Source organism: Oncorhynchus mykiss, chromosome 14 (assembly GCF_013265735.2).
Source record: "Oncorhynchus mykiss isolate Arlee chromosome 14, USDA_OmykA_1.1, whole genome shotgun sequence".
NCBI classification, from domain to species: Eukaryota; Metazoa; Chordata; class Actinopteri; order Salmoniformes; family Salmonidae; genus Oncorhynchus; species Oncorhynchus mykiss.
In genome coordinates, this window is record NC_048578.1 from 9,616,060 (window position 1) to 9,639,809 (window position 23,750).

The 23,750-nt window shown below is 39.2% G+C and overlaps 2 protein-coding genes and 1 long non-coding RNA gene across 5 annotated transcripts in view; 2 read left to right on the top strand and 1 right to left on the bottom strand.

The window, feature by feature from the left end:
- Positions 1–23,750, top strand: part of LOC110488754 — a 138,982-nt gene that overhangs the window by 77,195 nt on the left and 38,037 nt on the right. The window lies entirely within an intron of this gene.
- LOC110488752 (zinc finger protein ZIC 3) lies at positions 3,102–8,092 on the bottom strand. Its single transcript, XM_021561098.2, has 3 exons — positions 6,797–8,092; positions 5,735–5,898; positions 3,102–5,365 (listed from the first exon to the last, which is right to left on the bottom strand). Exons 1-3 carry the CDS (start codon positions 7,785–7,787, stop codon positions 5,183–5,185), a joined length of 1,338 nt encoding a protein of 445 aa, XP_021416773.1. The 5' UTR covers positions 7,788–8,092; the 3' UTR covers positions 3,102–5,182.
- On the top strand, positions 9,067–21,907 carry LOC110488751 (zinc finger protein ZIC 4). 3 transcript variants are annotated; one of them, XM_036942896.1, is made up of 3 exons: positions 9,067–9,258; positions 17,658–18,401; positions 20,604–21,907. In XM_036942896.1, the coding sequence occupies exons 2-3, from the start codon at positions 17,735–17,737 to the stop codon at positions 21,242–21,244; spliced, it is 1,308 nt and encodes a 435-aa protein (XP_036798791.1). In that variant the 5' UTR covers positions 9,067–9,258; positions 17,658–17,734; the 3' UTR covers positions 21,245–21,907. The 3 variants fall into 3 exon arrangements, with proteins under 3 accessions (XP_036798791.1, XP_036798790.1, XP_021416772.2); XM_036942895.1 differs by lacking the exon at positions 9,067–9,258 and adding an exon at positions 17,235–17,391; XM_021561097.2 differs by lacking the exon at positions 9,067–9,258 and having other exon boundaries at positions 17,240–18,401.

Sequence of the window (23,750 nt, forward strand, 5' to 3'; positions counted from 1 at the left end):
TGAGTTGATATCTTTGTGTGCCATTGTGTCGTGTTCTTTCCAGTAGGTCTAACATGAGAGACCAGAGAGGGTCAACAGAAACAGGTTTTCCTTTATTTCGTTCATCTGTTTTTATAGGAAGCTGGTCAGGCTAAATTAGCTGGAAATGTGCAAAGAAAATATGATCTGCATAAACGTCAAGCATGTATGTATCTGATTGTAAATGTGTGTGTATGTGCGTGTGAAAGTAGGCCTACTGTTGGTGTGCTGAATAGTTAATGTATGATTTCAAGCGACAGAGTTGTTTTCAAATAATACCTGTACAGATTGAATTAATGATGTGCAACTTGTATAAATAGTTTCCCATTAGTAAAGGCACAGACTTAACATTGCAAATTAAATGTTTTCCGATAACTTGCTAAATAAATTGGAAATGTAAATATTTCTAAATAGTCAATTTAGGAATCATTGAAGTAAATAACAATGCCATTGTACCACCTCGTTACCATCACAAAAGCCATGTAACACGTCCGAGAAAAAAAGAAAAGGCACACATCCTGGATTACGGTTCTCAGTGAATACCTATGCATAATCAACAGGCCTCGATCTGCAGGTGAAATAAGCATCAGTAATTGATAAGCAGGTTATAATGATGGTCGTGCAAATCGATGGTGATGGGCCATAGCTAGGTAATTCTCTGATGACTGTTAGTCTGTATGCAAATGTTAATGTTATTATTAAGTGTTACTTTGATTGTTGCAATGCGTGGCATTTAACGCGAATACTAAATCCATCTGAGGTTATAAGGAGCTAATTACGCATATGCGTAATAGTGTCCCAAGGCAGCATTGTTTTCACTGATTTGAGAACTTTAAGAAACTTTAAATTAACAGTTGTTTTTATTAAAATGGCAGCCTTTTCCAGGCTCTAACACTACATTTTGTTGTATTATTGTAAAGTCGCCTGTTTTATTTCATCTGCAAATAAACACATTTGGGTTTTTTTCTTCATGCACAACAGCATCACTCAATAAGAAACGTAGTAGGCCTTATACATTATTTACAACTAAGGAGCCATTTACATCTGATTATTATTGTATTTTTATTTCAGAACCAAAACAGATGTTGGACTTTGATTGTCTTGTGCATAAGTTTAGATTTCAATTGCGTTAAGAAAGAGACCAGTTCAAGATTTGGCCCAACTCCACATAGGCCTAGATTTTTCACCACTTGAACTGTATTGTATCACTGGGAACCCAACACCATTATGATTTAAAATAATTTTCATAATATTAAACAGCCGTGCTGTGCCTTCCAAATTCCACATACCTCTATGGCACTGCGTGACAGACCCAAACTCTGATACACGCTCACTCAGCATGCCTTGCACGAGATCTTTTAGCCAGTGAGTTTATTAAGATCACAAACTCGGTTGCGTGACAAAAAGCGTTTGGAACCTGCTTGTATCGGTTTATCCTCTTATAGACGGTGCTTCCGCGTTTAGCCAGCACATGCTATGAGATTGAGATTGGTGGAGGAAGGGTAAGGGGTGGGTTGGTTTAGTTTTCAATGAATAATATCGTACCAGTTTATGCAGACTTTGCCAGTTTGTTGTTTCCCCATTATGGCCAGGATAGTTCTTCAAAATGACTAGGCTACTCCCAATGTGATGTGAGCTCATCTGTGACTGTGAGCGCTAGAGTCGTGGAGAGATTGTGTGCGCCGTGCTGTTCTATGGTTCCAAATATATCCCCGTCCATATGTCGAAATGAATGAACACTTCATATAATTGCTATTCAAATACATAGAGCCTACTACTGTATTCACAAACAACACTGTCAGACAAACGCTACACATCTCCTACCACGTGACTGCCAGTGCTTTCTAATCCCATTGAGAGTCCTCATAAAGGAGCCTTTCATGTTTTTTCTTTTGGTTACAGCCCGTTTTCTCATCATCTCAAAACACGATTATGTTTGGAGTTATCGGGTTCTATTCGGTTATATTTGCCTGCATAAGGTATGAGTTAGGCTATTCTTCCGTTATGCCATCATCATCGTCATAAATGCGTGGTTCAGCTTTCGTGAGCGTTCTGTTTCACATAGATACTTGCAGGGAAAGCCTGTCCCATTTTCTGACGTCATGGGGTCCGCTAGAAAGAACTTGAACTGGTAAGGGAAAAACATGTCCTTGTGAAATACAAAAGTGCGCTTGCGCAAGAGGAGGGAAAACGGAATTTGAATAAATTGTTAAATCTGTTTATATTTGAAGATGGGGGGTAGGGCAGGCCTCGAATTAGGGAGATTCTGTGGGGGTTGGGCCCCAAATAGTGCGCAGTAAATATGTCTTATAGCAAACAACATTCATTTACAAGTATAGCCTACAATCATCACAAGTTCAATCACGATTCAAACACAATAGGCTTCCCGCATTATTACTGAAGATGAAAATGCAGACGTTAGCCTACCAGTTGGTAAACAAATCTTGTTTCAAGGGTTTTGGTTAATGCAAATAAAGTTGTTTAGCATGATTACTTATTTTTATTCATTTTAGTTTGATAGCCTATATGATTTAATATTTGCGAAGTAGCCAACATACAATTAATCTTTGATGAGACTTCTCAGTTTATAAACTACTACAAGGTTTTTCAAACTATTTCTCGCTGTAGTGGGCCATACATACATTGTCAACGGTCAGCAGCACTCAGCAAATGCACGCTTAAACCGAAGGATATAGTGCTGTGGTTACATTTGGCATCCTGACTAGCATGCTGTATGACGATACTTTCGCGCCAGCTTATGTCCTCATTTGACTCACTCTCTTGGCTTACTTTTTAGTAGTTGTTAGTTTGATAGTTCTCACGTTGTGATCCCATTTAAGTGGCACTTTCATACCCACAGGCGAATGTTTCCCCCAATTGCACCTTCTTTTAAAAAGCACCAAGGCTACAGTCGGTAACTTTTCCTGTCCTTCTATCGCCCCAGAAACAAGATGCTAAGATGGCGCCTTCCTCAGTGTCAAGTTCAAGTAAAGTGCCGAGTCTCAAAGACTCGAAGACAAATAAAATGTACATATGATCTTAGCAGAGAGTAATACAACAATGACAAAGAATGATAAACGTCGCAGTCTGTTACTTTTTTATTTATTTTATTTCAGTCAAAATGTATGTTCACATTTCTTCATAAATAGTTGGTAAAACAAACAAACCAACAAACAATAGCCTACTTTAAAAAGTATAAGGAACCTTTGCCTCTTTCCGCTAAATAACAAATAGGCTCGCTGTTGTATCATCGTTTGCCTCGATTGTGGCACAGTGACACAGTTCATCAGTAAACCATTTTGCTTTTCAGGAATAACTTGGTGCGTGACCCATTTCTCCCAGAAAGTGTTACAACATCACATTCTAGCTGCGTTTATACATCAAAAAAATTGCTTTGACAGGACATGGGGCATACGGGTTGTGGGAATAAGAAAAAAAGTTTTCCTTTTAAATTGATGTATAGAAAATAGTATATAAAACATATATTCCTTAAATTATTTAAATAAACGTATTTTATTTATCACTGTCACTTACGAGGTACTGTTTTTACATTTTGTAGTGCTGGTGGTCTGAAATCGTTCTCATAAGCACAATATATTTTGTGGTATGCATAAGATTCAATTCTTGAAAATAGGTTACAATGCAATGCTGTAACTCTTTGTGCCACTGAACATATTTTCCCCAACCCACATATAGCTAGCTATTAGTGTTCCCAGACTAAATTTTGTTCACACAAAAATGTTTTCTCGACAGCTTATTCACACAAAACAAGCAAATGTGTAATCAAACTTCTCTATATGCAACACCACAGTACTTATAACAAATAACACGCTTAGTTTCACAGAATAATTACATTTAAAACAATGCAAGCTGACAGACAAAAACACTTTTATTTTGAAGATACTGTGTTGTGACAGTTCCATTGTTGCCGATGCACACATTTTAACAGAGGCCTACTTGCACAAAGACATTTTTGGAACTATAAAGGACTGCCATACTGGCTCATATGTTTGGGTATTTGACCCGAATTTGAAATACTTGGAATTCATGAATGAACTAGGTATAACATCTGTAAATGCGACGGGTGCAATAGCTGATGGATCGTTCGAATGTGTACTGAAATTATGCTACAGTTGAGCTCTATTCTCTGATTCTATCGAAGTAAAATGTACAAAAAAAGTTAATTTGACTATAGGGATATGGACAGAACCGTTTTATATAGTTTGCCAACTCACTTGAAAACAATTCAGATTTACAGAATTGATGATTCACATGTCAATGGTCTCACAAGCTAAACAATAAGTGATGGAAAAATGAGCATCATATAGACAAATTCATCATATTTATATAGATGATATCTTGGATCCAAATAAGACACATATATTGCTTAAAAAAAGATACAATCGCAATATTGGCGCTTTAGAGTTGATCACTTTGTTCAATGTTAAGATGGTTATGACCCAAATCTGTACAGTCTTGTTAGAAAACATTTCCATAAATATCTTTAAGTTTCAGAACTTATACCCATAATTAAATTACAAATTGATAAATATGGCAGCATGGATATGTATTTACAACGTTATTAACAAAAGGCAACGTTATATTCAACGGTAACAATCGTAACCTAATACCACATTTCTCCACCTGAAAACGGACATTGACAACAGATTCGACCCCATCAAACAAGGAAATACATTCACGAGTATATATTTATTTATGATTTATTTTTTGTTCAAGTTCAAGACAAAGACTTTGGCACGTTTCTTAAGACTGTCTGAAGTTTTAACAATCAATTGAAAGGCGACTGTAGTATGTCACCATTATATAAAACACCGTGAAATATTATTCCTTTTTCTTTATTTTTAAATACAATTTTGAGAAAATACATAAAATGAAAAATAAAATAATCATTTGATATCTGTAAACTAAAAAAGGGAAAAAAACGTTGTATTTATTCTTAGAAAGTATTATTTCATTATTTATGATTTATTTGTTTTCTTCGAACTCGGAATAAAAGTCAAACCCCAATCCTGAGAAAGGACGAGGCCTGCTACTGCTGGCTTACTCTCATCTCCTCGTGTTGTTCCAATCCAATTTTGTGTACACCTTGGTGTGAGTTTTTAAGGTTTTAATCTTGGTCCACATTGAGAGCCTGGTTATGACTTCAAACATACCATTCATTAAAGTTGGGTGGCAGTCCATCGCTGTGCCCCGATGTGTTTTGCACGGCTGACGGTGGTGTTTTTGTTGGGTCTTCAGTGTTCGCTGATACCAGAACCGGTGGTGTGGACGACTCATATCCAGAGCTTGCTGCTGGAGACGACTCAGAACCTTGAGACTCGTGTACCTGTAATAATAATACAATAAAACAAGAGGAGTTGCTATGATATATTTGTATGTCTATAGGCCCTATAGCATGAAGAATTAACGTTGAATATGTTGCACACACTCAATACGAGTCAACTCAGCTTAAGTCAATACACCTTACCCTTTGATCTATCAAATTGCTAATGCATTGCTGCTCTATTTCCTTCTCCAATTTAGCCCACAAGTAGTAGCCTAATGTTTGGGAAATAAATATGCATTCTATTACATTCCAAACCAGTGAGATAGCAGAGAAACGTGAAACTGTTTGGGCGCTGATTCTTTGATTAGCCCTTGGTCAAGGGAGAGTATTGTGTTTGTGTGTTTAAGGTGAAATGAACACGTTAATTACCTTCATGTGTTTCCTGAGAGAGCTGGGGTGCGTGTAGGACTTGTCGCACACTTTGCAGATGTAAGGCTTATCCGAAGTGTGCACGTGCATGTGCTTTTTCCTGTCACTGCTGTTGGCGAAGCGTCTGTCGCAGCCGTCGAATTCACACTTGAACGGCTTCTCACCTGCAAGATGGAATAAGCACAATTCATTAACCCCATGTACACAGTCGATTGATAAGCCTACCCTCCCGACATAGGCCTGCCTATGCAAGATATAATAGGGATGCTGGCTTGATTCACCATCGATGAAGTCTGCCCTGTGAATAACAATAGTGCTCTGTGAATAGCAACAGCAAGCATGATATGTTCAATACAGGCCTACATTTGTTAGGCTACACATCAACGGCAACAAATATGGACCAGTGAATGCTATTATAGGCATGTTTGATGTAGTATATAGACTTTGATATTACTATTGTGTGCTTTGCCGTAGTGTGTTTAAATAGGCTACAGTGTTAAAACCCACTGCTGCACTGATTTGAATAGGATGGAGTAGCACATAGGCTAGCCTAGTAAACAAGGACTAGCGGACCAGACTCACAAAACCACACTGAGGGGTGTCTGTCTAAATGTGGGCCTAGTTAAGCTAATTCGCTCACACTTTAGTTTGGGGGAAGTATGTGTCTGTCTCTCCCTTAATACACACAATGTAACTTGATCAACACCTCGATAGCGTGCAAGAATAGCATCTCCAATCGCGATATATGTCCACACAATACAACTTCAACATATGACATTGAGATGTGAATTGGGTTATCCCGAGCGTTCAACAAATGCAATTTTCAGTGCGTATAATCCTATTTTATTTCCGTTCCAACATATTTCTTATCCCATACTAAACAACAAACCAAATTGCGGCCTTCACTCGTTCTTGCATTACTCTATAAAATGCAACAATCTCTCAACAATATTTGCCTCGGTCTATTCTTTTCCCCATGCACAATGAAAACAACAGGCTTATGGATAGGCATCTTTAAACGTGTGGCTGTTGTTTGTCAGCAAACTTGACGAAAGTAATTACCTGTGTGTGTTCGTTTGTGAATTTTCAAATTTTCCGACCTGGCGAAAATTTTCCCACAGCCAGGGAATGGACATGGGAATGGTTTCTCTCCAGTGTGCACTCGAATGTGGTTCACAAGTTTGTACTTGGCCTTAAATGATTTCCCCTCTCTCGGGCAATCCTCCCAGAAGCAAATGTGGTTACTTTGCTCGGGGCCGCCAACGTGTTCCATGGAGACATGAGTCACCATCTCGTGCATTGTGCTGAAAGTCCTTTCGCAAGTCTTTTTGGGTCGGTTCATCTGGTTCTCATCTATCCATTTACAGGACATTTCTTGCTTTATGGGTTGCCTCATGTATCTAAAGAAGGCCCCAGGACCGTGGTGTGTCGGCACATTCATCCCCATATTCATCCCCATTGGATGGTTGTAGTTGTGGAGCTGAGCGCCGTAGGGGTCCGTCCGAGGGCTGGCGACCGGACGGTACGGATCGGGTCTTCCAAAAATGTCCCCGCGTAAACCAAGATGCATTTGACTGTTGACTACATGTCCGCTTGGGGAAGTGTGGCTCACGCCCTGGTCGTGGAGCCCTGAAAACAACAGATGCCCAGGGTTATCGGAGATTCCAGGAGGTCCATGCAGGCTCCCAGCAGAAGCGGCAAAGATCCCATGCTGGGCACTCGATGCAGCAGACTCTCCAACGCCACGGTTTCTGAATAGAAAGTCCCGGGTTGAATTGAACGGTCCCCCGCCGTACGAACCCACCTGTCCGCTGTGATGGTGTCCCAGGGCAGCAGCATATCCACTGGCTTGCGGGGTAAAAGCTGAAGTCTGGCTGGAGGTTATATCGTGAGCCACTGGGCTGAGTTTGAAAGCTGCGGAGTGGGATGAATCAGCGAAGGGATTGAGCCCCAACCCGGGGTCTCTGTTCCCTATCTCATGGTGCCGCGGTGTTCCGAAACCCCCCACTCCTAGCGATGGGAACTGCGGACCGCTGTCAAGGAGCATAGTCATTGGGCTCAAACGAACTTAGAAAACGAAATAAAAGAAAAAATGAACTGAAACCCCAGGTTAGTGGAGCTCACTCTAACCGCGGATAACGGGAACCCGATTTCAGTGCGTTGAAACGTAGAATAAGATTTGTTTTACTGTAAAAACACCAAAACAACAAAAAAACAAACCTTCGCTTACAGAGCGAGGAGAAAAACTCCCGTAACTGGGATCCGTGAGAAAGAGGATCAAACTTCCCCCCCTTTCCAGACGAATGATGTCCTTGGACTGATAAAGTCAATCACTCACTCCCTGCACATAAATGAACTCGGGAGGCAGTGCTACGACGCCCAATGAGAACCCGGCTACCCATTTGGCACGTGACGCCAAAGAAGAGAGTTAATTGGCTAGATGTCTGTTGATTGGCACGGTTTGCTATTGAAAATGGCAGTTCGTCTCAATGGTTTAATTTGATTGGTTAGTGCAGGCATTATTTTTCAGGTAAGGCATCGGAGCACTCTCGCTTCAATACCATGAGCCTTATTTATTTTCCGTCTTATAACGCAGAAACTGTTGCAGAAGTTGGATTAACACCATTATAAACTGTAAATATTAAACCAGAGGCCAATAGTCATTGCAAATGTTTGTTGTAGATATGCCCGTAGGCTATGAAATGAAACAAAGTTACTGAAAATGGGTTCTCGCAACATTAGGAAAAAGTATACCGTTATCCAAACTTCAGATAATGACCAAGGCCTTTCTTTTTATTAATGTTGAAGAATTCAGGCATACCACGAGCATGATGTTTTACCAACAAGCACAATTCAGCTTCTATGCAAAAACATAACACTTTAATTGGTGCATTTTGGTGGGGACATCATTTTGTAAACGTTTGGTTATAGCCTGTCTGAATAGTTTATTTTTTAAATACATGTGTAACACGACATAATTAATGTTTACTAATGTTAATGTTTATCTATCTATCTATCTATCTTTTTATCTGAGTATTTAGTCTCTTATTAACTGAGAACATGAATGTAGTTGGCAGAGATCCGAAATGTGGCTTTCTTGAAGCCGCTTGAGAAAGGAGGGGGTCGTTTTTTTGCCAAGCTCTATTGGGTGTAAGACGCAGGAATAAAAGACAGAAAGAAAGATGGCAGTAATTGTAATATCCTGAGATTTTTTGCTTATCCAAAAATTCGTGCCATTGAGCGAGTTTCACAGGGTTGCCGCTGACTCGCTGCAGGACACATAAAATCTGATCAAGTTCAGAGACGCGTTGAGTGCTTCAAGCGGCGCTTTATAACTCCAATCCTTTCACATCCCTTTCCCCTCGATCTGTCCCAGGAAGGAGCTCACATTCTTTATTTTAGACATCTGAAAAAAGAAAAAGAGAAAAATCTTCAAATCAGTCCTTCAGTCTGCTTTCGCCCTCCTCCCCGCAATCATTCCCACAACATATTCCTCTTCGAGAAAAAGTATTTTAAATTGCAAGGTGAGTTTTCTTATTTATGTAATATTTAAATTGTTAAGGTTACTTTTCTTTTGAAGGAAAGCAACCGTGGAGTAATTGTATGGATGCTGTGGGGTGTGTGAATCTGTGCTTTCGTTGAAAGTCAGCTCGGGACACTTGTTTATGATATTCAGAACTTTTGTTGTTTTTTTGTGGTAACTTTTTTAAGATACATGTTCTTCATTTAGTCCTATCAGTCATCTTGTTTCATCAAAGTTAAACGTGTGTGCTTCTTCTAGAACAGATAGATCTCAGCTGCGTTCCTAAACTCAACAACAACATTTTTTTACGGAAAATGGCATGATTCCCTCTCTATCGTGCGCTCCCTCCCTCCCTCCCCACACACACTCTCTCTCTCTCTCTCTCTCTCTCTCTCTCACTCACTCACTCACTCACTCACTCACTCACTCACTCACTCACTCACTCACTCACTCACTCACTCACTCTCACACGCACGCACGCACACACACGCGCGCGCGCACACACGCACACGCATGCACTCACACACAAACCCTCTTACATTCTCATCACTCTCTCTCTCTCTCTCTCTCTCTCTCTCTCTCTCTCTCTCACACACACACACACACACACACACACACACACACACACACACACACACTGTGTGAGAGAGGGAGCACATGAGTTAACTGTGAATAGCCTTGAAGCTTTAGAACATGAGATTTATGGAGACCTTTCTGAACTTTCACAAGTGACAGGCAGTTAAGTTTTCTTAACTTTTCCTCTTCGATATTTTATTGACTTGTTGAAACGAAAGGACTCTGTAAGGTTATTATATGTGGTATGTTCACAGTGAGGGTGTTACTATAAAATGATTAACGATGAGAAGCACGTGCACACTTGTCTCTGCAACGGAACACACAATTCAATTCTATTAGCAACCAACTTTTCTGCAGTATCAGGAGTCTTGGAGTTCAGACTATGGCAAGATAGGTTCACCGACCTTTGGCCTCCTAAGGCCTCGTGTGTTGTTACAGGTTACTGTCTTCACCAAATAATCAAAAGCAACTGTTGCTCGCCGAGGAGAGCCAAACACATAATGTGATGTAAAAAAAACACCTACAGGTACGCCTACACTCGAATGTTCTTGAATTTCAGACGAGTACATTGATTCAGATGCGAGCATTATCTACAACTTTCAACAGCACCACATCAAACGCTAGTTTATTTATATTACATTAACTTATTAGAAAATACTATAGCCTAGTTGAGTGTCCAACAACACCTTCCATGACCTATCTGGTTGTAACATAAACAAGAAAAACACATTTTGCGATGTTGATGTAACAAACTGAAGATCACATACTGGACTTACTATCACGATATAAAAAATAAAAAAATACAATCACTTCCGACGCTCCTTTTAGAATCATCAAAACGTAGGCCTCTCAGATGTCACCAAGATTCTACAATATAATGAATTGTTTTGGTATACAAAAATATTTCGAGAATTGTTGAATAGGACTGCAAAGGTAACCTACCACTTTTGCCTATCTACAAATGCAATTTGGAGGATAATTTTTAAGAATACCTAAAGTTGTTTCTGTTGCAATTATAACGGAGTAGGTCCTGATACTGAAAACTAGGCCTGTGTCTTTTGCCCTCGATATATTGTTTCTCAACACTGTCGGTCTGTATTGCCAGTATAGGCCTAACATTTTGATTTGGATGAACGTATAACATCTTATTTTTTTGCTGACAAAATTTATTCTCGTCTCCTCGTTTGCATTGGTGGTGCAGCCAAACACTCATTTTTAAAATTTAGAAACTGTCATGAATGGAGTTATTTTGCTTTCGTTTGATTGCTTGAGTACAAACTGATATGCTATCTCTTCATGATTGTACACCGATACTTTTTCAACAATCAACCACAGACAGTGGAATGTCCCAATCTGAATTGTAAATAACTTATGCCTATTTATTGCTTGCTATGCCTTACTTAAGTGTTATATTTTCCAAGGTAATTCATGTAGTTTTAGCGAGGAAATCATTTTTGGTAGATGGTTGCAAGCTCATAATTTTTCTCCTGAGCATGCGCATGAGTTTATCAGAAACACTATTCTGGTAGTCTAATATTTATAAAGACTATTGTTTAGCTATACAAATCGCTCTCTTGAGTTGATAATAACGCCATTGCCTTGATAATGAACAATTAATTAGTCTTGCGATTCAAAGTTCCTGCAGAAAATATACCTATATTATCAAATTTACCTGGACTCATATGTAATTTATATTGATGTTTACGACACAAACTGTGAGATAGGCCTAATGTACTTTTCTTATCAGCATTACCAATGAAAACTATACTGGACATGGTAAACAAATGATTTGATAGCTCACATTTGAAATATTTGACAAACTATTCAAGTTCCAGGTTAATGTAGATGTAATGTAGATGTAGAATGCCTGTTCATTAATAGCATGGCTGGGCCTCTCTCAGAGGTGTAGCGGTGCCTGAGCTGAAGCCGCGCGTGCAGTAGCCCACGACAAGTTTATCGAGGAAACTTTCCTGCTCAACAGTTAACCCAATAGTCACCAAACAAAAATATTATATTTCATTCACCATCAATGTTAACAAATTCAATCCTAATCGAATATATACATATATATGTGTTTATGTGTGTGTGCATTTGTAAAACTACTGAATCTCTTGCTGAATTGAATCACAGGATAAAGATGATTTATTGCATGATCGACAGTAATTGAGTTAGTCTTTTATTCTCTACATGAAGAAGTTCGAATGAAATGGGTAAATGCTGTTTAATACACTAGTAAATTAATGGGCTACTGCTATGTTGTGTTGATGTATTGTTTTTTTGTAATGGATTGCAGTATTTGTAGGATTATAGATGCACTCGTGTTTCAACCAATCTTGTTTTAGGTATGCATGTGGGTATGATTATGAAAACAAAAGTAGCTGTTGCAAGTTTTGATACAAGGTGTTATTGGAAAATATTGTCTAAAATATACTTTGTGAATAGATTTGTGCTCAGCTTCTGGGAAAGGCTTATCTTTTCACCTCTAAAATCAGAAGAGCGAAAAAACCAAGAGAGAGGGTCATATTTCACTTGTCAAAATTGAACTGATCCCTACATCTTTTCTTAGAACAGATTGGACAATACACAATGCCTATATCCCATGGGACTATAACAAATGGGTATACATGTTCATGTGCTCATATACATATTTAAAACACCTTAACCTAAGGTCCATTTTGGGATTCTGTCTGTAGTTTATGGTTAGAAAGAAATGAGAAGCACTTTGTGGCTTTTGTATGCTTTGTGTAAGTTGTTTACCGTCCCATTTGGGACAAATTATATCACCTGACCACTGTTTGTCCATGTTAAAGACACAAGTACCCCTTCTGCTACTCAGAGGCAGCCAAGGTCATAAAGGAGGAATACAGTACAAATCTGCCGGATCTCCCTGCGTTAGCCATTATGTGGGATGGAGTGCTTCAATTGTTTCCTGCAATTTTTGGGGGACTCGTTTTGAAGTTACATAGATGCACCCTTTGCTCAAAGATTCAACTATTTGTATTAATCAGTCATCATCTTTCAGGGTTCGTAACCCGTCCACTACTAATGACATGTTATACTCAGCTGTTAATATTGGAAAGGCACGTTTCAAACATGATAGTTCAAGAAGTAACTGTACACTCTTTGGTGTTCGTGGTCAGTTCATGGGTTGGAACAAGTGAGTCTACTGCAAGTTTAAGATATACACCATTGACTCTCTGTTGGCTTTTTAATTACATCTTTGATGTGGTTTATCAATATGACTAATTGACTCCTCGCTGTGATGTATTGGAACATCTGTCTGCAAATGGCCTCACCCCAAACCGCTTAATTCATCTAAATTTCATAAAGTCATGACAAGAGTGCAGTGCCAGTGAAATAGTCTCATCCATTATCACATTATTCACACACACACACACACACACACACACACACACACACACACACACACACACACACACACACACACAGATTAACACACACAGATTAACAACACACAGACACACATTAATACACTCACACAGGCACAAACACAGATACACACACACACACACACGAATACACACAGAGACACACACAGACACATGCATACGGATACACACGCAGATACACACACACACACAGATAAACACAGGGTTACACACACATGCGGATACACGGATACACTCTACCATTTATCAGAGAGTCAAAATGGTCTAAATCACCAAAAATGATGACCTATGAACTGATATTGCTAGGTTCTTTTTCATGTGCTTCTTTTCAACCTCTGCTGAATTTAAATGGGTGCATATCAAATACATGAAGTCCCTGATGGCTCCTGTGCATTTTTTCTCTCTATTACAGTGTAACAAAGAGCCTGAGCATAGTTGTTTGTCACTTATTTGGGTATGATTCCTGTTAATTTACCATATAGGACGAGGTAATAACAGGTCATGAACAATGCCGTGCAATTTACTGTGTAGAGGGCCCTTTCTAACATGGGCAATGGGTGCCATTTTAAACTGCATTCGATCATCGCAGACACATTGACAAAGCTAAATAGAGCTAAGTCTAGGTAAAATCTATTAGGTTATTGCACTGATATTCAACTACTGTCATAATATTGTCCTCATAATATATACTTCTAGATGAACAACCATTTACAGCATTTTTGTGATCTTTGAAGCCTGAGTGCATTTTGATTCTGCTGTGGCTATAGGCTACAACTCAGGCCTCATAAACCACTGTTTACATCAGGTTCTGCTATTCTATGGCTGTGTGTCTTGAATGTGAAGTGTGACATTTGATTGTGATCGTGTGTATCAATTCATTGCAGGCCTGTTAGCCTGACATGTATCATTCTACAATGAATGCAATCAATATTATTAGTGTGACACTACTTGATTGTGTTGATTAGTCACAACTTAGCTGTAAACTGTATGTCTTGAGTTAGCAATCAAAGCTATTACACCTGCATACTGTACAGTTTTGTGTTTCTGGGTACCATATAACTAATCATTTTCAAGAAAAACGACTAACATCCTACGGCTATCAACATTCCAACTGCCCCATAACAAGTGCACATGATCTGTAGGCTACCACTGTACTACATTTAATCACACTAATAAATATTGTACTGTGCAGTATGTTTCAGTTTATTGATGACAAAGGCATTCATGTGGATTGTGCATGTGTATAGTGTATGAGGGAAACATTAATATCCTGCTTTAGGCAAGTCTGCAGAATTGTCTACTTCATAAGCTGGAATGACTCACTTCATTTTGACAGTAGCCTATATCACTTCTCTGCAATGTTTTATTTATTTATTTAAGTGTCTATACTCATTTTGCTTCTATTTTTTTGCATAAATGTTGTTGTTCTTCTTCTTCTTCTTCTTCTTCACAAAACACCAGACATAAACCGCCAAGCACCACCAGTGTTATTTTGGCTTTAAATAGGCTAGCTACATATTTGGATTGATACGTTTACGTGAAATGTTCAAGCACACAATGTAAAGATGTCTGGTTGTTTATGCGTATGTTGCATGTTGCTATTATTATAAGGAAGTCAGGCGATATGCAATGTCAATATTCAATAAATAGACAGCAGATCTGAGAGATTGTGGGCCTCAACGAAAGGTGATGCAGAGACAGGTGGCAATGGGGCGTAATTGATCACAAAAGTTAGTTTTTACCAGATTTGTTGATCTACTTTTTGTTTTTACAATTTATTTCGGGAACGAAGACATACCCTAAAACCTCGAAACCCCGTTGTAGACTATTTCATAGGCTACGTATTACTATGCTAGTGACTAAAACGTGAAGTTTTTCTACATTTTTGTTCGGAAATGCGCCAGGTTAAAGGCCGACTAACATGAGCATGCATTACAATAATTACCGAGTTTGACCAATGGTGTTTGTCTATGTTACGGCACTTTATGTCAAGTGGGCCTCTCACTCCTTTTGTCTGGGCCTTAGTCCCTAGAGTGTGACGTCAGAACAACAATGTTGAAACTGGACTTTGAAAGTTAGAGGACAATACAGTCTTGAGAAATAATAGTTGACTAATTAAATCTACATTCAATGTGCACCTCTGCATCAAAACTAATCACAAAACGGCTTAAAGGAAAATAGAGGCCTACTATAAACAAACGAAGACGCATGGACTATTAATTTGGGAACATTGGTTTATTGGCCTGTATAATTTACAACTTAAACCCACTAAATACAACTCTAATCCTTTGGCAGGATAAATTACTGTTTGAAATGTGTTTGCCAGACAGATGAGTTGTTGCAGCATCGCTGCATAGCCTGTGTTGTATCGCTGCAGCCTTTGGAGAGATACTTTTCACAATAGTCATATTCTTCACTGTTCTTTTAAAAAAATTTTTTTTTACAAGTGACAGATTGGACTTGTTTTGAACACCTACAAATAATTGTACATCACATATTGTTCCCATGATGGTAGCCTACATGCATAAGACATGACAGAGGCGTTAGGATAGCCTATAGGAATTGCCATGACAGCAGTTACAGTTTAACTTAGTTGTGTGTCTAGATATGAAGAAAGTTGACTTTGCTAAACATGCTCGTTAAAACAGGTGCTGCAGCACGACGTGAGAAAATCCAATCGGTGTGTAAGAGTTGTCAGCGAAATTGAGAAGTAGACTGGCAATAATGGAAGAAAATGAGCGGTTTATGGAAAGCCATTGGAAAGTCAGTGTATGCCTATTCGAATATCAATAAATACATTTGACGTTTCTTCTCTCCAAAATAGTTAGTAAAAATCCGTATGCATATTGTCTGTTTGTTTTGATAGCGTTGTTGCCCTTTTACCTTGAGGATATAAGCTTGTACCCCACCATTCATGTACCCATTGTTTGAAGTTGCTTAATTATTTAGTTTAGTTAAATATAGTTGTTGTTGTACGCCAAATGTATTGATATGTGATTGATTTTGGTCTTTTTAGGGTATAGGGCTTACCCTCCTCTGTTTTTGTCTGCAGCCTTACCCCACTTGTTCAGGACTTTGAAAAACGGAAACGTAAAGGCACAGTGCAGTCAAAAACGTGATCTTTCTGTGTTTTATATATATTTCCACACTATGAGTTTGGAATAATTACTGTGAAATTGTGAAAATTATGATAATGCCTTTTTAGTGTAAGAGATGTCTGAAAAGACCGTCTGAAATTTCAGGCTGGGAGTTTTGGCCTGTCTGGTGACATCACCAGGTGGTAAATTAGTTAATAGACCAATAACAAAGAGAGTTCCAAACCTCTCTGCCAATAACAGCTAGTTTTATCCTTCCCACTAAGACCACTCCCAGACAGCCCTAGCAAAATTTTTGCTTTAGAAATTGCTCTATGCTAATATGCTATTTTTGTAAAACATTTTACCATTTTATATTAAAACAAACACAGTAAGGTACTTAATTGTTACCCAGAAATTATTTTGATTTTGAAATAAAAACGGGTGCATTGGACCTTTAACTTAGAATGTATTTTTCTAACCTATTCCTTCCAGTAAAATAAACATGGAATTAAATGAAAAGTTCTGACATTTGATACTTTAACATTGCATCTCAATATCGTAATTGTGTAGTCTATTAGACTTCCACACAAAAAAAATGTCCAGCATTTGAAGACATTTATGACATTTACGTTAGACTTTTACAAATAGGCGGTTGTAAATGTGGCGCCTAGAGTCAAAGAGACACCAATATTTGGCAGTGTAGCCTATACCGCGGCACATTTCAAAGCATTTTCTATGAGATATTTGAAAACGGAGTCGTGCAGTGAACGCCTGCGTGTCCCTTTTAAAACAAACCCAGCGCCTGTCAATCATACCACATTCCAACCAATCCCAAAGCGCCATTTTTTTAAAGCAGATTTGCCTGCTGTGCTTTTATATTGCACCATGGCCTGTTTCGAAGCATTTTTACTACCACGGTTATTGCCACAAATCAAGAGGGCAAAGTGAACGGCATGGGAGTCACACCAACTTTAACGAACTTGAGTCTGGTTCTTGCTCCTGCGAAGTTCACGGCCAAGAATTTCACATACAGATGATAAACAGCAAAGAAAATGGAAACAATATTTCTAGGTAAATCTTGAGCACAGAATTGGTTGATTTTGCAAACTCACAACAAAACATGACAACTCTGTCGAGGTTTAGTGGCTGCCTTCTTTCTTGCGTCAACCCCGGGGAGAGCAATACTGAACCCAGCGTGGTGCTGCCACCTTTGGCAGGGGAGCACATAGGGCACCCCACTGGCAGTTCCTTAAAGCTCTGCCCCTCGCACAATTTGCGAGACTATCCCGAGACGAGGTACAGTGCATATGTTGACCATTCGGTTCCCCATTTTGCAGACTCTGGATACCCCAGCCACCGGTTAGAGCACAGCCCTAGGGGCATCATCATTGGAGCCAATCGTTCTGGAGCCGGCATGCCACCCGTCACTGATCAACTGGCATCAAGAAGTAACCAACATGGCGGGATTGGAAGGTACCGTGACCTGCCTAGCTATAGAGATAGCAGAAGCCACGCTTTTTTCACCGCTTATCACGAGCAGGCCCATGGCTCCTCCGACGCGACTCGAGACCTCTCTGGTCAAGTGATGTTGGGTCTACCTGGGGACCTCCTCACCCGGACGCACCCTTATGGCCAGAGCATCAGCGGCCCCAGGGGAAACAGCCAACAACTTGTCTCTCAGTTCCTGGGTCTCTACAAACCGCTGAACATGGCAATTCAACGTGGAGTGGGTGACGCTTTCCTGAGGTGCTCCAAACAGAACCTGAAGAATGAGCTTGTGTGTAAGTGGAGTGACAGCCAAGAGGGGGCTGGGAAGCAGCCCTGCGCCAGAACTTTCGGGACTATGTATGAACTTGTCACCCATGTGACAGTGGAACATGTCGGAGGACCAGAGCACTCTCAATACGTGTGTCACTGGGAGAACTGTCCGAGGGACAGAAAGCCTTTCAAAGCGAAATACAAGTTGGTGAATCACGTCAGAGTCCACACAGGGGAAAAGCCATTTCCCTGCCCTTTCCACGGCTGTGAAAAAGTTTTTGCAAGATCAGAGAACCTCAAGATTCACAAGAGGACACACACAGGTATGTAACTATTAGTGTCAATAATAATAATAATAATAATAATATTAATAGTAATAGGCTAACATAAAAGTTAGTAAAATACACAAAAAACAATCATTTAACTTGCCAAAACCTTGTATATTTTTGGAGGACTAAATTTACCCTCTGAGAAAATGTTGATAACCTAATTTAAACCATATTCGAAATGTTTGTATTTTATCAAATTATATTATTATATAAATAGTTAGATTGTGAGAGTTAGATTGTGTAATAAAACTCAAACTTATCTCCGTAAGTATAATGGCATTATAGTAGCATTTTATAGTGCACAAACATATTAGAAAAAGCTAGCTAAAACAATTATTTGAACAAACTTTTGATTGTTTTGCCTATTATGATGATGATGATTATTATTATATTTTTGCCTGTGGATGTCATTATTTATGTTTTTGGTGGTGCTGTTGTTCTGGGTGTAGTTTCTGTAATATTGTGATGACTTTATAGCCAGCCTGTCGTGATTGTTGTGGGGGGGGGGGGGGGGGGGGGGTTACTTGTACAGGAGAGAAGCATGAGCTAGTGCTAATAGCGGGACAGAAGACCTGTAGTACTACAGATACAAACTAGTAGTGTTCAGGCCCAGTTATGTGGGTGCTTCTCCAACTCATTCACTTAAATAAATAAATAAATAAATGCCGGGACACCGGAGAGTTGTGACGTAGCTTTTACGCTTCGCACAGTTGCAGCCCAGTAGGGACGACTCCTCTCTGCGCGGGCGCAGGAACAACGCTGGAAGCGCAGTAGTAGAAAAACACAACATGCCAAGTAGGTTATGAGGTATAGACAACACAGTGCCTTTGTAGTCTGATCTCTGCTAAGTTTCACAGAGATCAACAGGATTTAAATGTTAAAGTGCAGTTGACATTTAGCTAGTCGATAATTGAACACTGTTTATGTTGATCTTTTTTTAATATTTATTTTTTTTATAAAAGAGTCAAATGCTTCCCTAAAGATAAATGTAATTTGGACTTAAATAAATTAAGAATTATGTCGTTGGTGGCCAGAGTTGTCTAAATCAACACAATGAGAAAAATCATCAGTGGCAAACTTTTATGGTAAGAACCCTTAAATATTATACATGCCAAAAGCCACGTTATAGCAAACATTGATGTTCAAATGTACGTGCCAAAATGTCTTTCGAATGAATGATTATTATGGTGTCCATTTAATTGAATGGTACATGCAGATGCATGTATGGAAACAGTAACATATCGCATTTCTAATAAATGTTCGTCTAGAAATAGTCAAACATATTTTATTAGAAAATCAATTATGGTTTGGTGGTACTTTTTGAGATGATAAAACCCATGCTGTTTCAACATATTTTGCCATATAGGCTTAATCGAAATTTGAAGACTGGGCCTATACATACTCATTCCTCTGTAGCAATATGACTTGTGATCTTCTGCCTTTTTAACTGGATATAAGACAGAATTGTTCAAACATAGTTTTAGCACATTAATAGGACTTGGGGAGATAGATGATGGGCCTATTTACTGCGGCCTTGGTCTCACTGTTGGGATGAATAATTTACGATATGAACAGAGTTTCACGGGTAGTGTAAACTTCTATGGGAATTATATCTTCCGCTTGTTGCCTTGTTGATTATCTTCATGATTATCATCATATCTCGACAGGTTAACTTTTCGACAGAAGTGTCAATTGAGTTTTTTTTGGGGGGGGGGGGGGGGGGAGGTTGATCTTATAATATAACCCACGGTTTCCATTGAATGTTCATTACACTTTGTGCAATTCTACACGTTATTCGGGGTTTAGGCCTACAGTCGAAGTTAGTTTAAGGTTAATATTAGACCCAAGGTTATGTAAGACAACACAATTGTGTTCAAACACGAAAATTTGTAATGTAGGTATTCACGTGAATGGTTATTGCACATTGGCATTGCACAGGAAAAAAATGCACCCAAAACTAAAATCGACAGGACTTCAAATATGAACATTTTAGGAACGTTTTGGAATTAGGCCTATAGCCTACACACCACTTGCTCATAAACATAAAATGTTGATTATTTCGATCGTCACTGTCTTGTTTATGTGCAAATGTATAACAATATAATGTAAGTTTAGATGAGTTTACAAACCCAGAGGTTGACAACACATTAGGCACCATATCGTAACAAGCGGTCATTTCTCTCTCTGCACGTTTAGGTGAAAAACCTTTTAAGTGTGAGTTCGAGGGCTGCAATCGGAGGTTTGCTAACAGCAGCGACAGAAAGAAGCATTCTCACGTGCACTCCAGTGATAAACCCTACATGTGCAAGGTCAGAGGGTGTGAGAAGTGTTACACCCACCCAAGTTCCCTCCGGAAGCACATGAAGCTCCACTGCAAGGACTACAGCGAGAAACGCAGCGATGGGCGCGAAGGGGACGGGGAGCACCTTGCAGAGGCCAGGTCACCCGAAGTAACGGATCAAGGCGAAACGGCCTCGTCCACCATCGTGACGCGCGCTCAACCCCTCACCTCCTCCCAACAGTCTCTATCCCCCGAGATTCGAAATGAGTCAAGTCTGAGGACACGTTTCCATCACACATTCGACAATAGTTTGGACTACTCCTCACATAGGTCAGATGGCCTCTTGGATCCATTGTTGATCCAGAGGAGCGGTTATAGACCTGAGCCCACCCAATACCCATGCAACCAAGCAGGCCACAGTTTCGCCCAGAGCTCCAGGACATTTAACACTGCCTCACCCTTTCAGAAAAGTATTGTCAATGGGTGGTATACGTGCCACAGTGGCGTGGACTCTTTCTCACCAAAGCAGTGTAATAACGACATATCATCCATTTGAGTCAGTCATGTCGCCTGAGTGACGTTGGCCTACAAAACGTGGGCCTATTTTTGTTATGACATCTGCTATTCTTGGATTATATATTATTGATTGTATTTTGTTGATGTTGTAGGCTATAAAGACATGTGCCATGTTGAAGTCATTATGTGTCGTAGTTTTGAAAACGTGCTAATATATATATATATATACAGCGTTGCAGAATGCGTGACGGCAAGCTTTAACTGTTCCGTGACGCACAAACTCTACGTGCGTCTATGTGTGGTGGGCCTTGAGTTATGTCACGTGTAAGAAACGTGCCTGTTTTAACACATGTGTAGGCTACAGTGACGTGTGTCCCCCCTCCCGTTGGAGAATTAGAATAGGACATCATAAATACAAATGCTGCCTATCATTTGAATGATGCTTGCTATAGGATGAAGAAACTAAATGGATTTAACGGAATTATCTATGTGTAAATGGCCTATATGTGAATATAGTAGCAAAAGTGTTATAAAAGGAACTATACATGTATTATTGCTTGGAAGGCTAAACCAGCATATGTAAAGGACAGGGTATTCATGGAATGTTACTGTATTGTATTGTGGGAATGCATAGAAAAGTGCATTACCCATGTCGTGTTCAATGTAAGGCAGAACTTGGAAATAAAATCTGAATTAAAACCGATTATTTCTCGTCAAGTTCAATTTTAAGGCCAAATAACAAGTGGACCAATTTATGCGTTCCTATGATTTGTAATTCAAATGTAATGTAATTCAAACACATATTGACTATAAGATCTACTACACTCATTTGTTAAATATAATGTTAAACATCAGATGAAATGACGGTGTATTAGGCCAATACAGCTTTCAGCTGTTTTGCTTTCTTCCAAGAAGGATGAGTGGAGAAGCCTACAGTATCATCCCCTCTCCCCCTGCACCCCCTTCCTCCTCAGAATACACTTGCATTCTTTGTTTCTGTGTGGATATTTTATGCATTTTTGTGTAAAATACGTTTTTTTTCGGGATCAGTTGAGAACACAATCCACGGCCTCCTTGATAAGAATTAAAATGTTTAATTAAAATTATACTGTACATACTGTAACATTAATTATGCATTCAATATTTCATTAAAGTGTCTCTATTCCCTTTGATCAGGCCGTGTGTGATTAAACCCAATGCATTCTCAAAGAAAATGTGCTAGTGCCACAGTGACGCAGACTCAACGCCCTTTGTTTATTTGTGCTAGATATCCGTGCATTCACTTTCAGGTTTCTTGGAATTGAATTGGCGTTTTATGAAATTCATTGCGTTATGTACAGGCAGGCCTACGCTGAATTCTGAGAATCTTGGTTCGACTAAAATAGCCAACCATGAGCTGCACAATGTGTTATTCACATGCCCATACTGTAAATGAATTTGTAAAATCTTATTAGGAGTGCACACGTATGAAGATATTCATCAAAATTCAAACCAAATGCTTGAGCTCTTGACAGTTGACAGGTTTTATTTGATAAGCAGCAACTGACGTCAAATATGTGCGTATTTGCTACAGTCATAGCTTTTCCTCTAGTAAAGTTTGTTTGGCCCCCTTTTCAAGTCCATTTATCACACTATAGTTTTCCTAAAATGTCCATCAAGCTCTCCATCTCTGCATGCGCACCATGCAAAAGCACAACACACATTTTCAAGGTTGTAGGCCTATAGGTGAATGTTATCCATTCGTTGTGATTAACTACATTTGACTATTAATTCCTCATATTTTCGAATCATTTGACCTCAAAATAAAAATGGGATCCGTTTTTTCGACACTCTTAAATATAGTTTGATGTCTTTACAGTGTGGGTGTTTCTCTGGGGTTGGGTCTGGTAAACATTTTATATTGGCAATCTGTGTCAAACTTTGAAATGTGAGATTATTAGACCAGTTTGCTCATGTTTTGAAATATAATCTATATTTATTTGATTTGTGTAGCAAAACTAATGGCCCCGCCCGGACTCTGTTTATTAAGAAGACCTTTGGAACCATAGGTGAAATTCAATCAAAAGTGTACTTCAGATGAATACCATTATTCCTGTACAGGGAAAATACATGGTGTTGATAACAAATACTGTTTACTATATGCAGTTGACTTGTAAAGCAAAGTTTAATGTACTTTATCTTTCTGCCCTATGGTTTTGACCCCTGTATGCAATTGATACCCAGTTGTAAGTGCACAGATCTGCACCATTGTTTCTCTGTGGGAGTTTGCTATGCAGTTTTGGCTGAATTCCAGTCTTGGAGGTAGCCATTCAGATGTTTAATCTGACTCATATCGCAGTGTACTTGCATTGGTTTTAAATCAGTTTGTGAACAATTCATTCATTGATGTTTAGAGCGAGCCAGCCCTAGATATCCCTGATATAGATTGTTCTATTATTTCTTTCAAGTGTTGTTATAATATACCAATTTGTTATCTTTTTGTATAACCATGTGCGTGTGTGGCTTTGGCTGCATTTAGACAGGCAGCCCAATTCTGAACTTTCGCC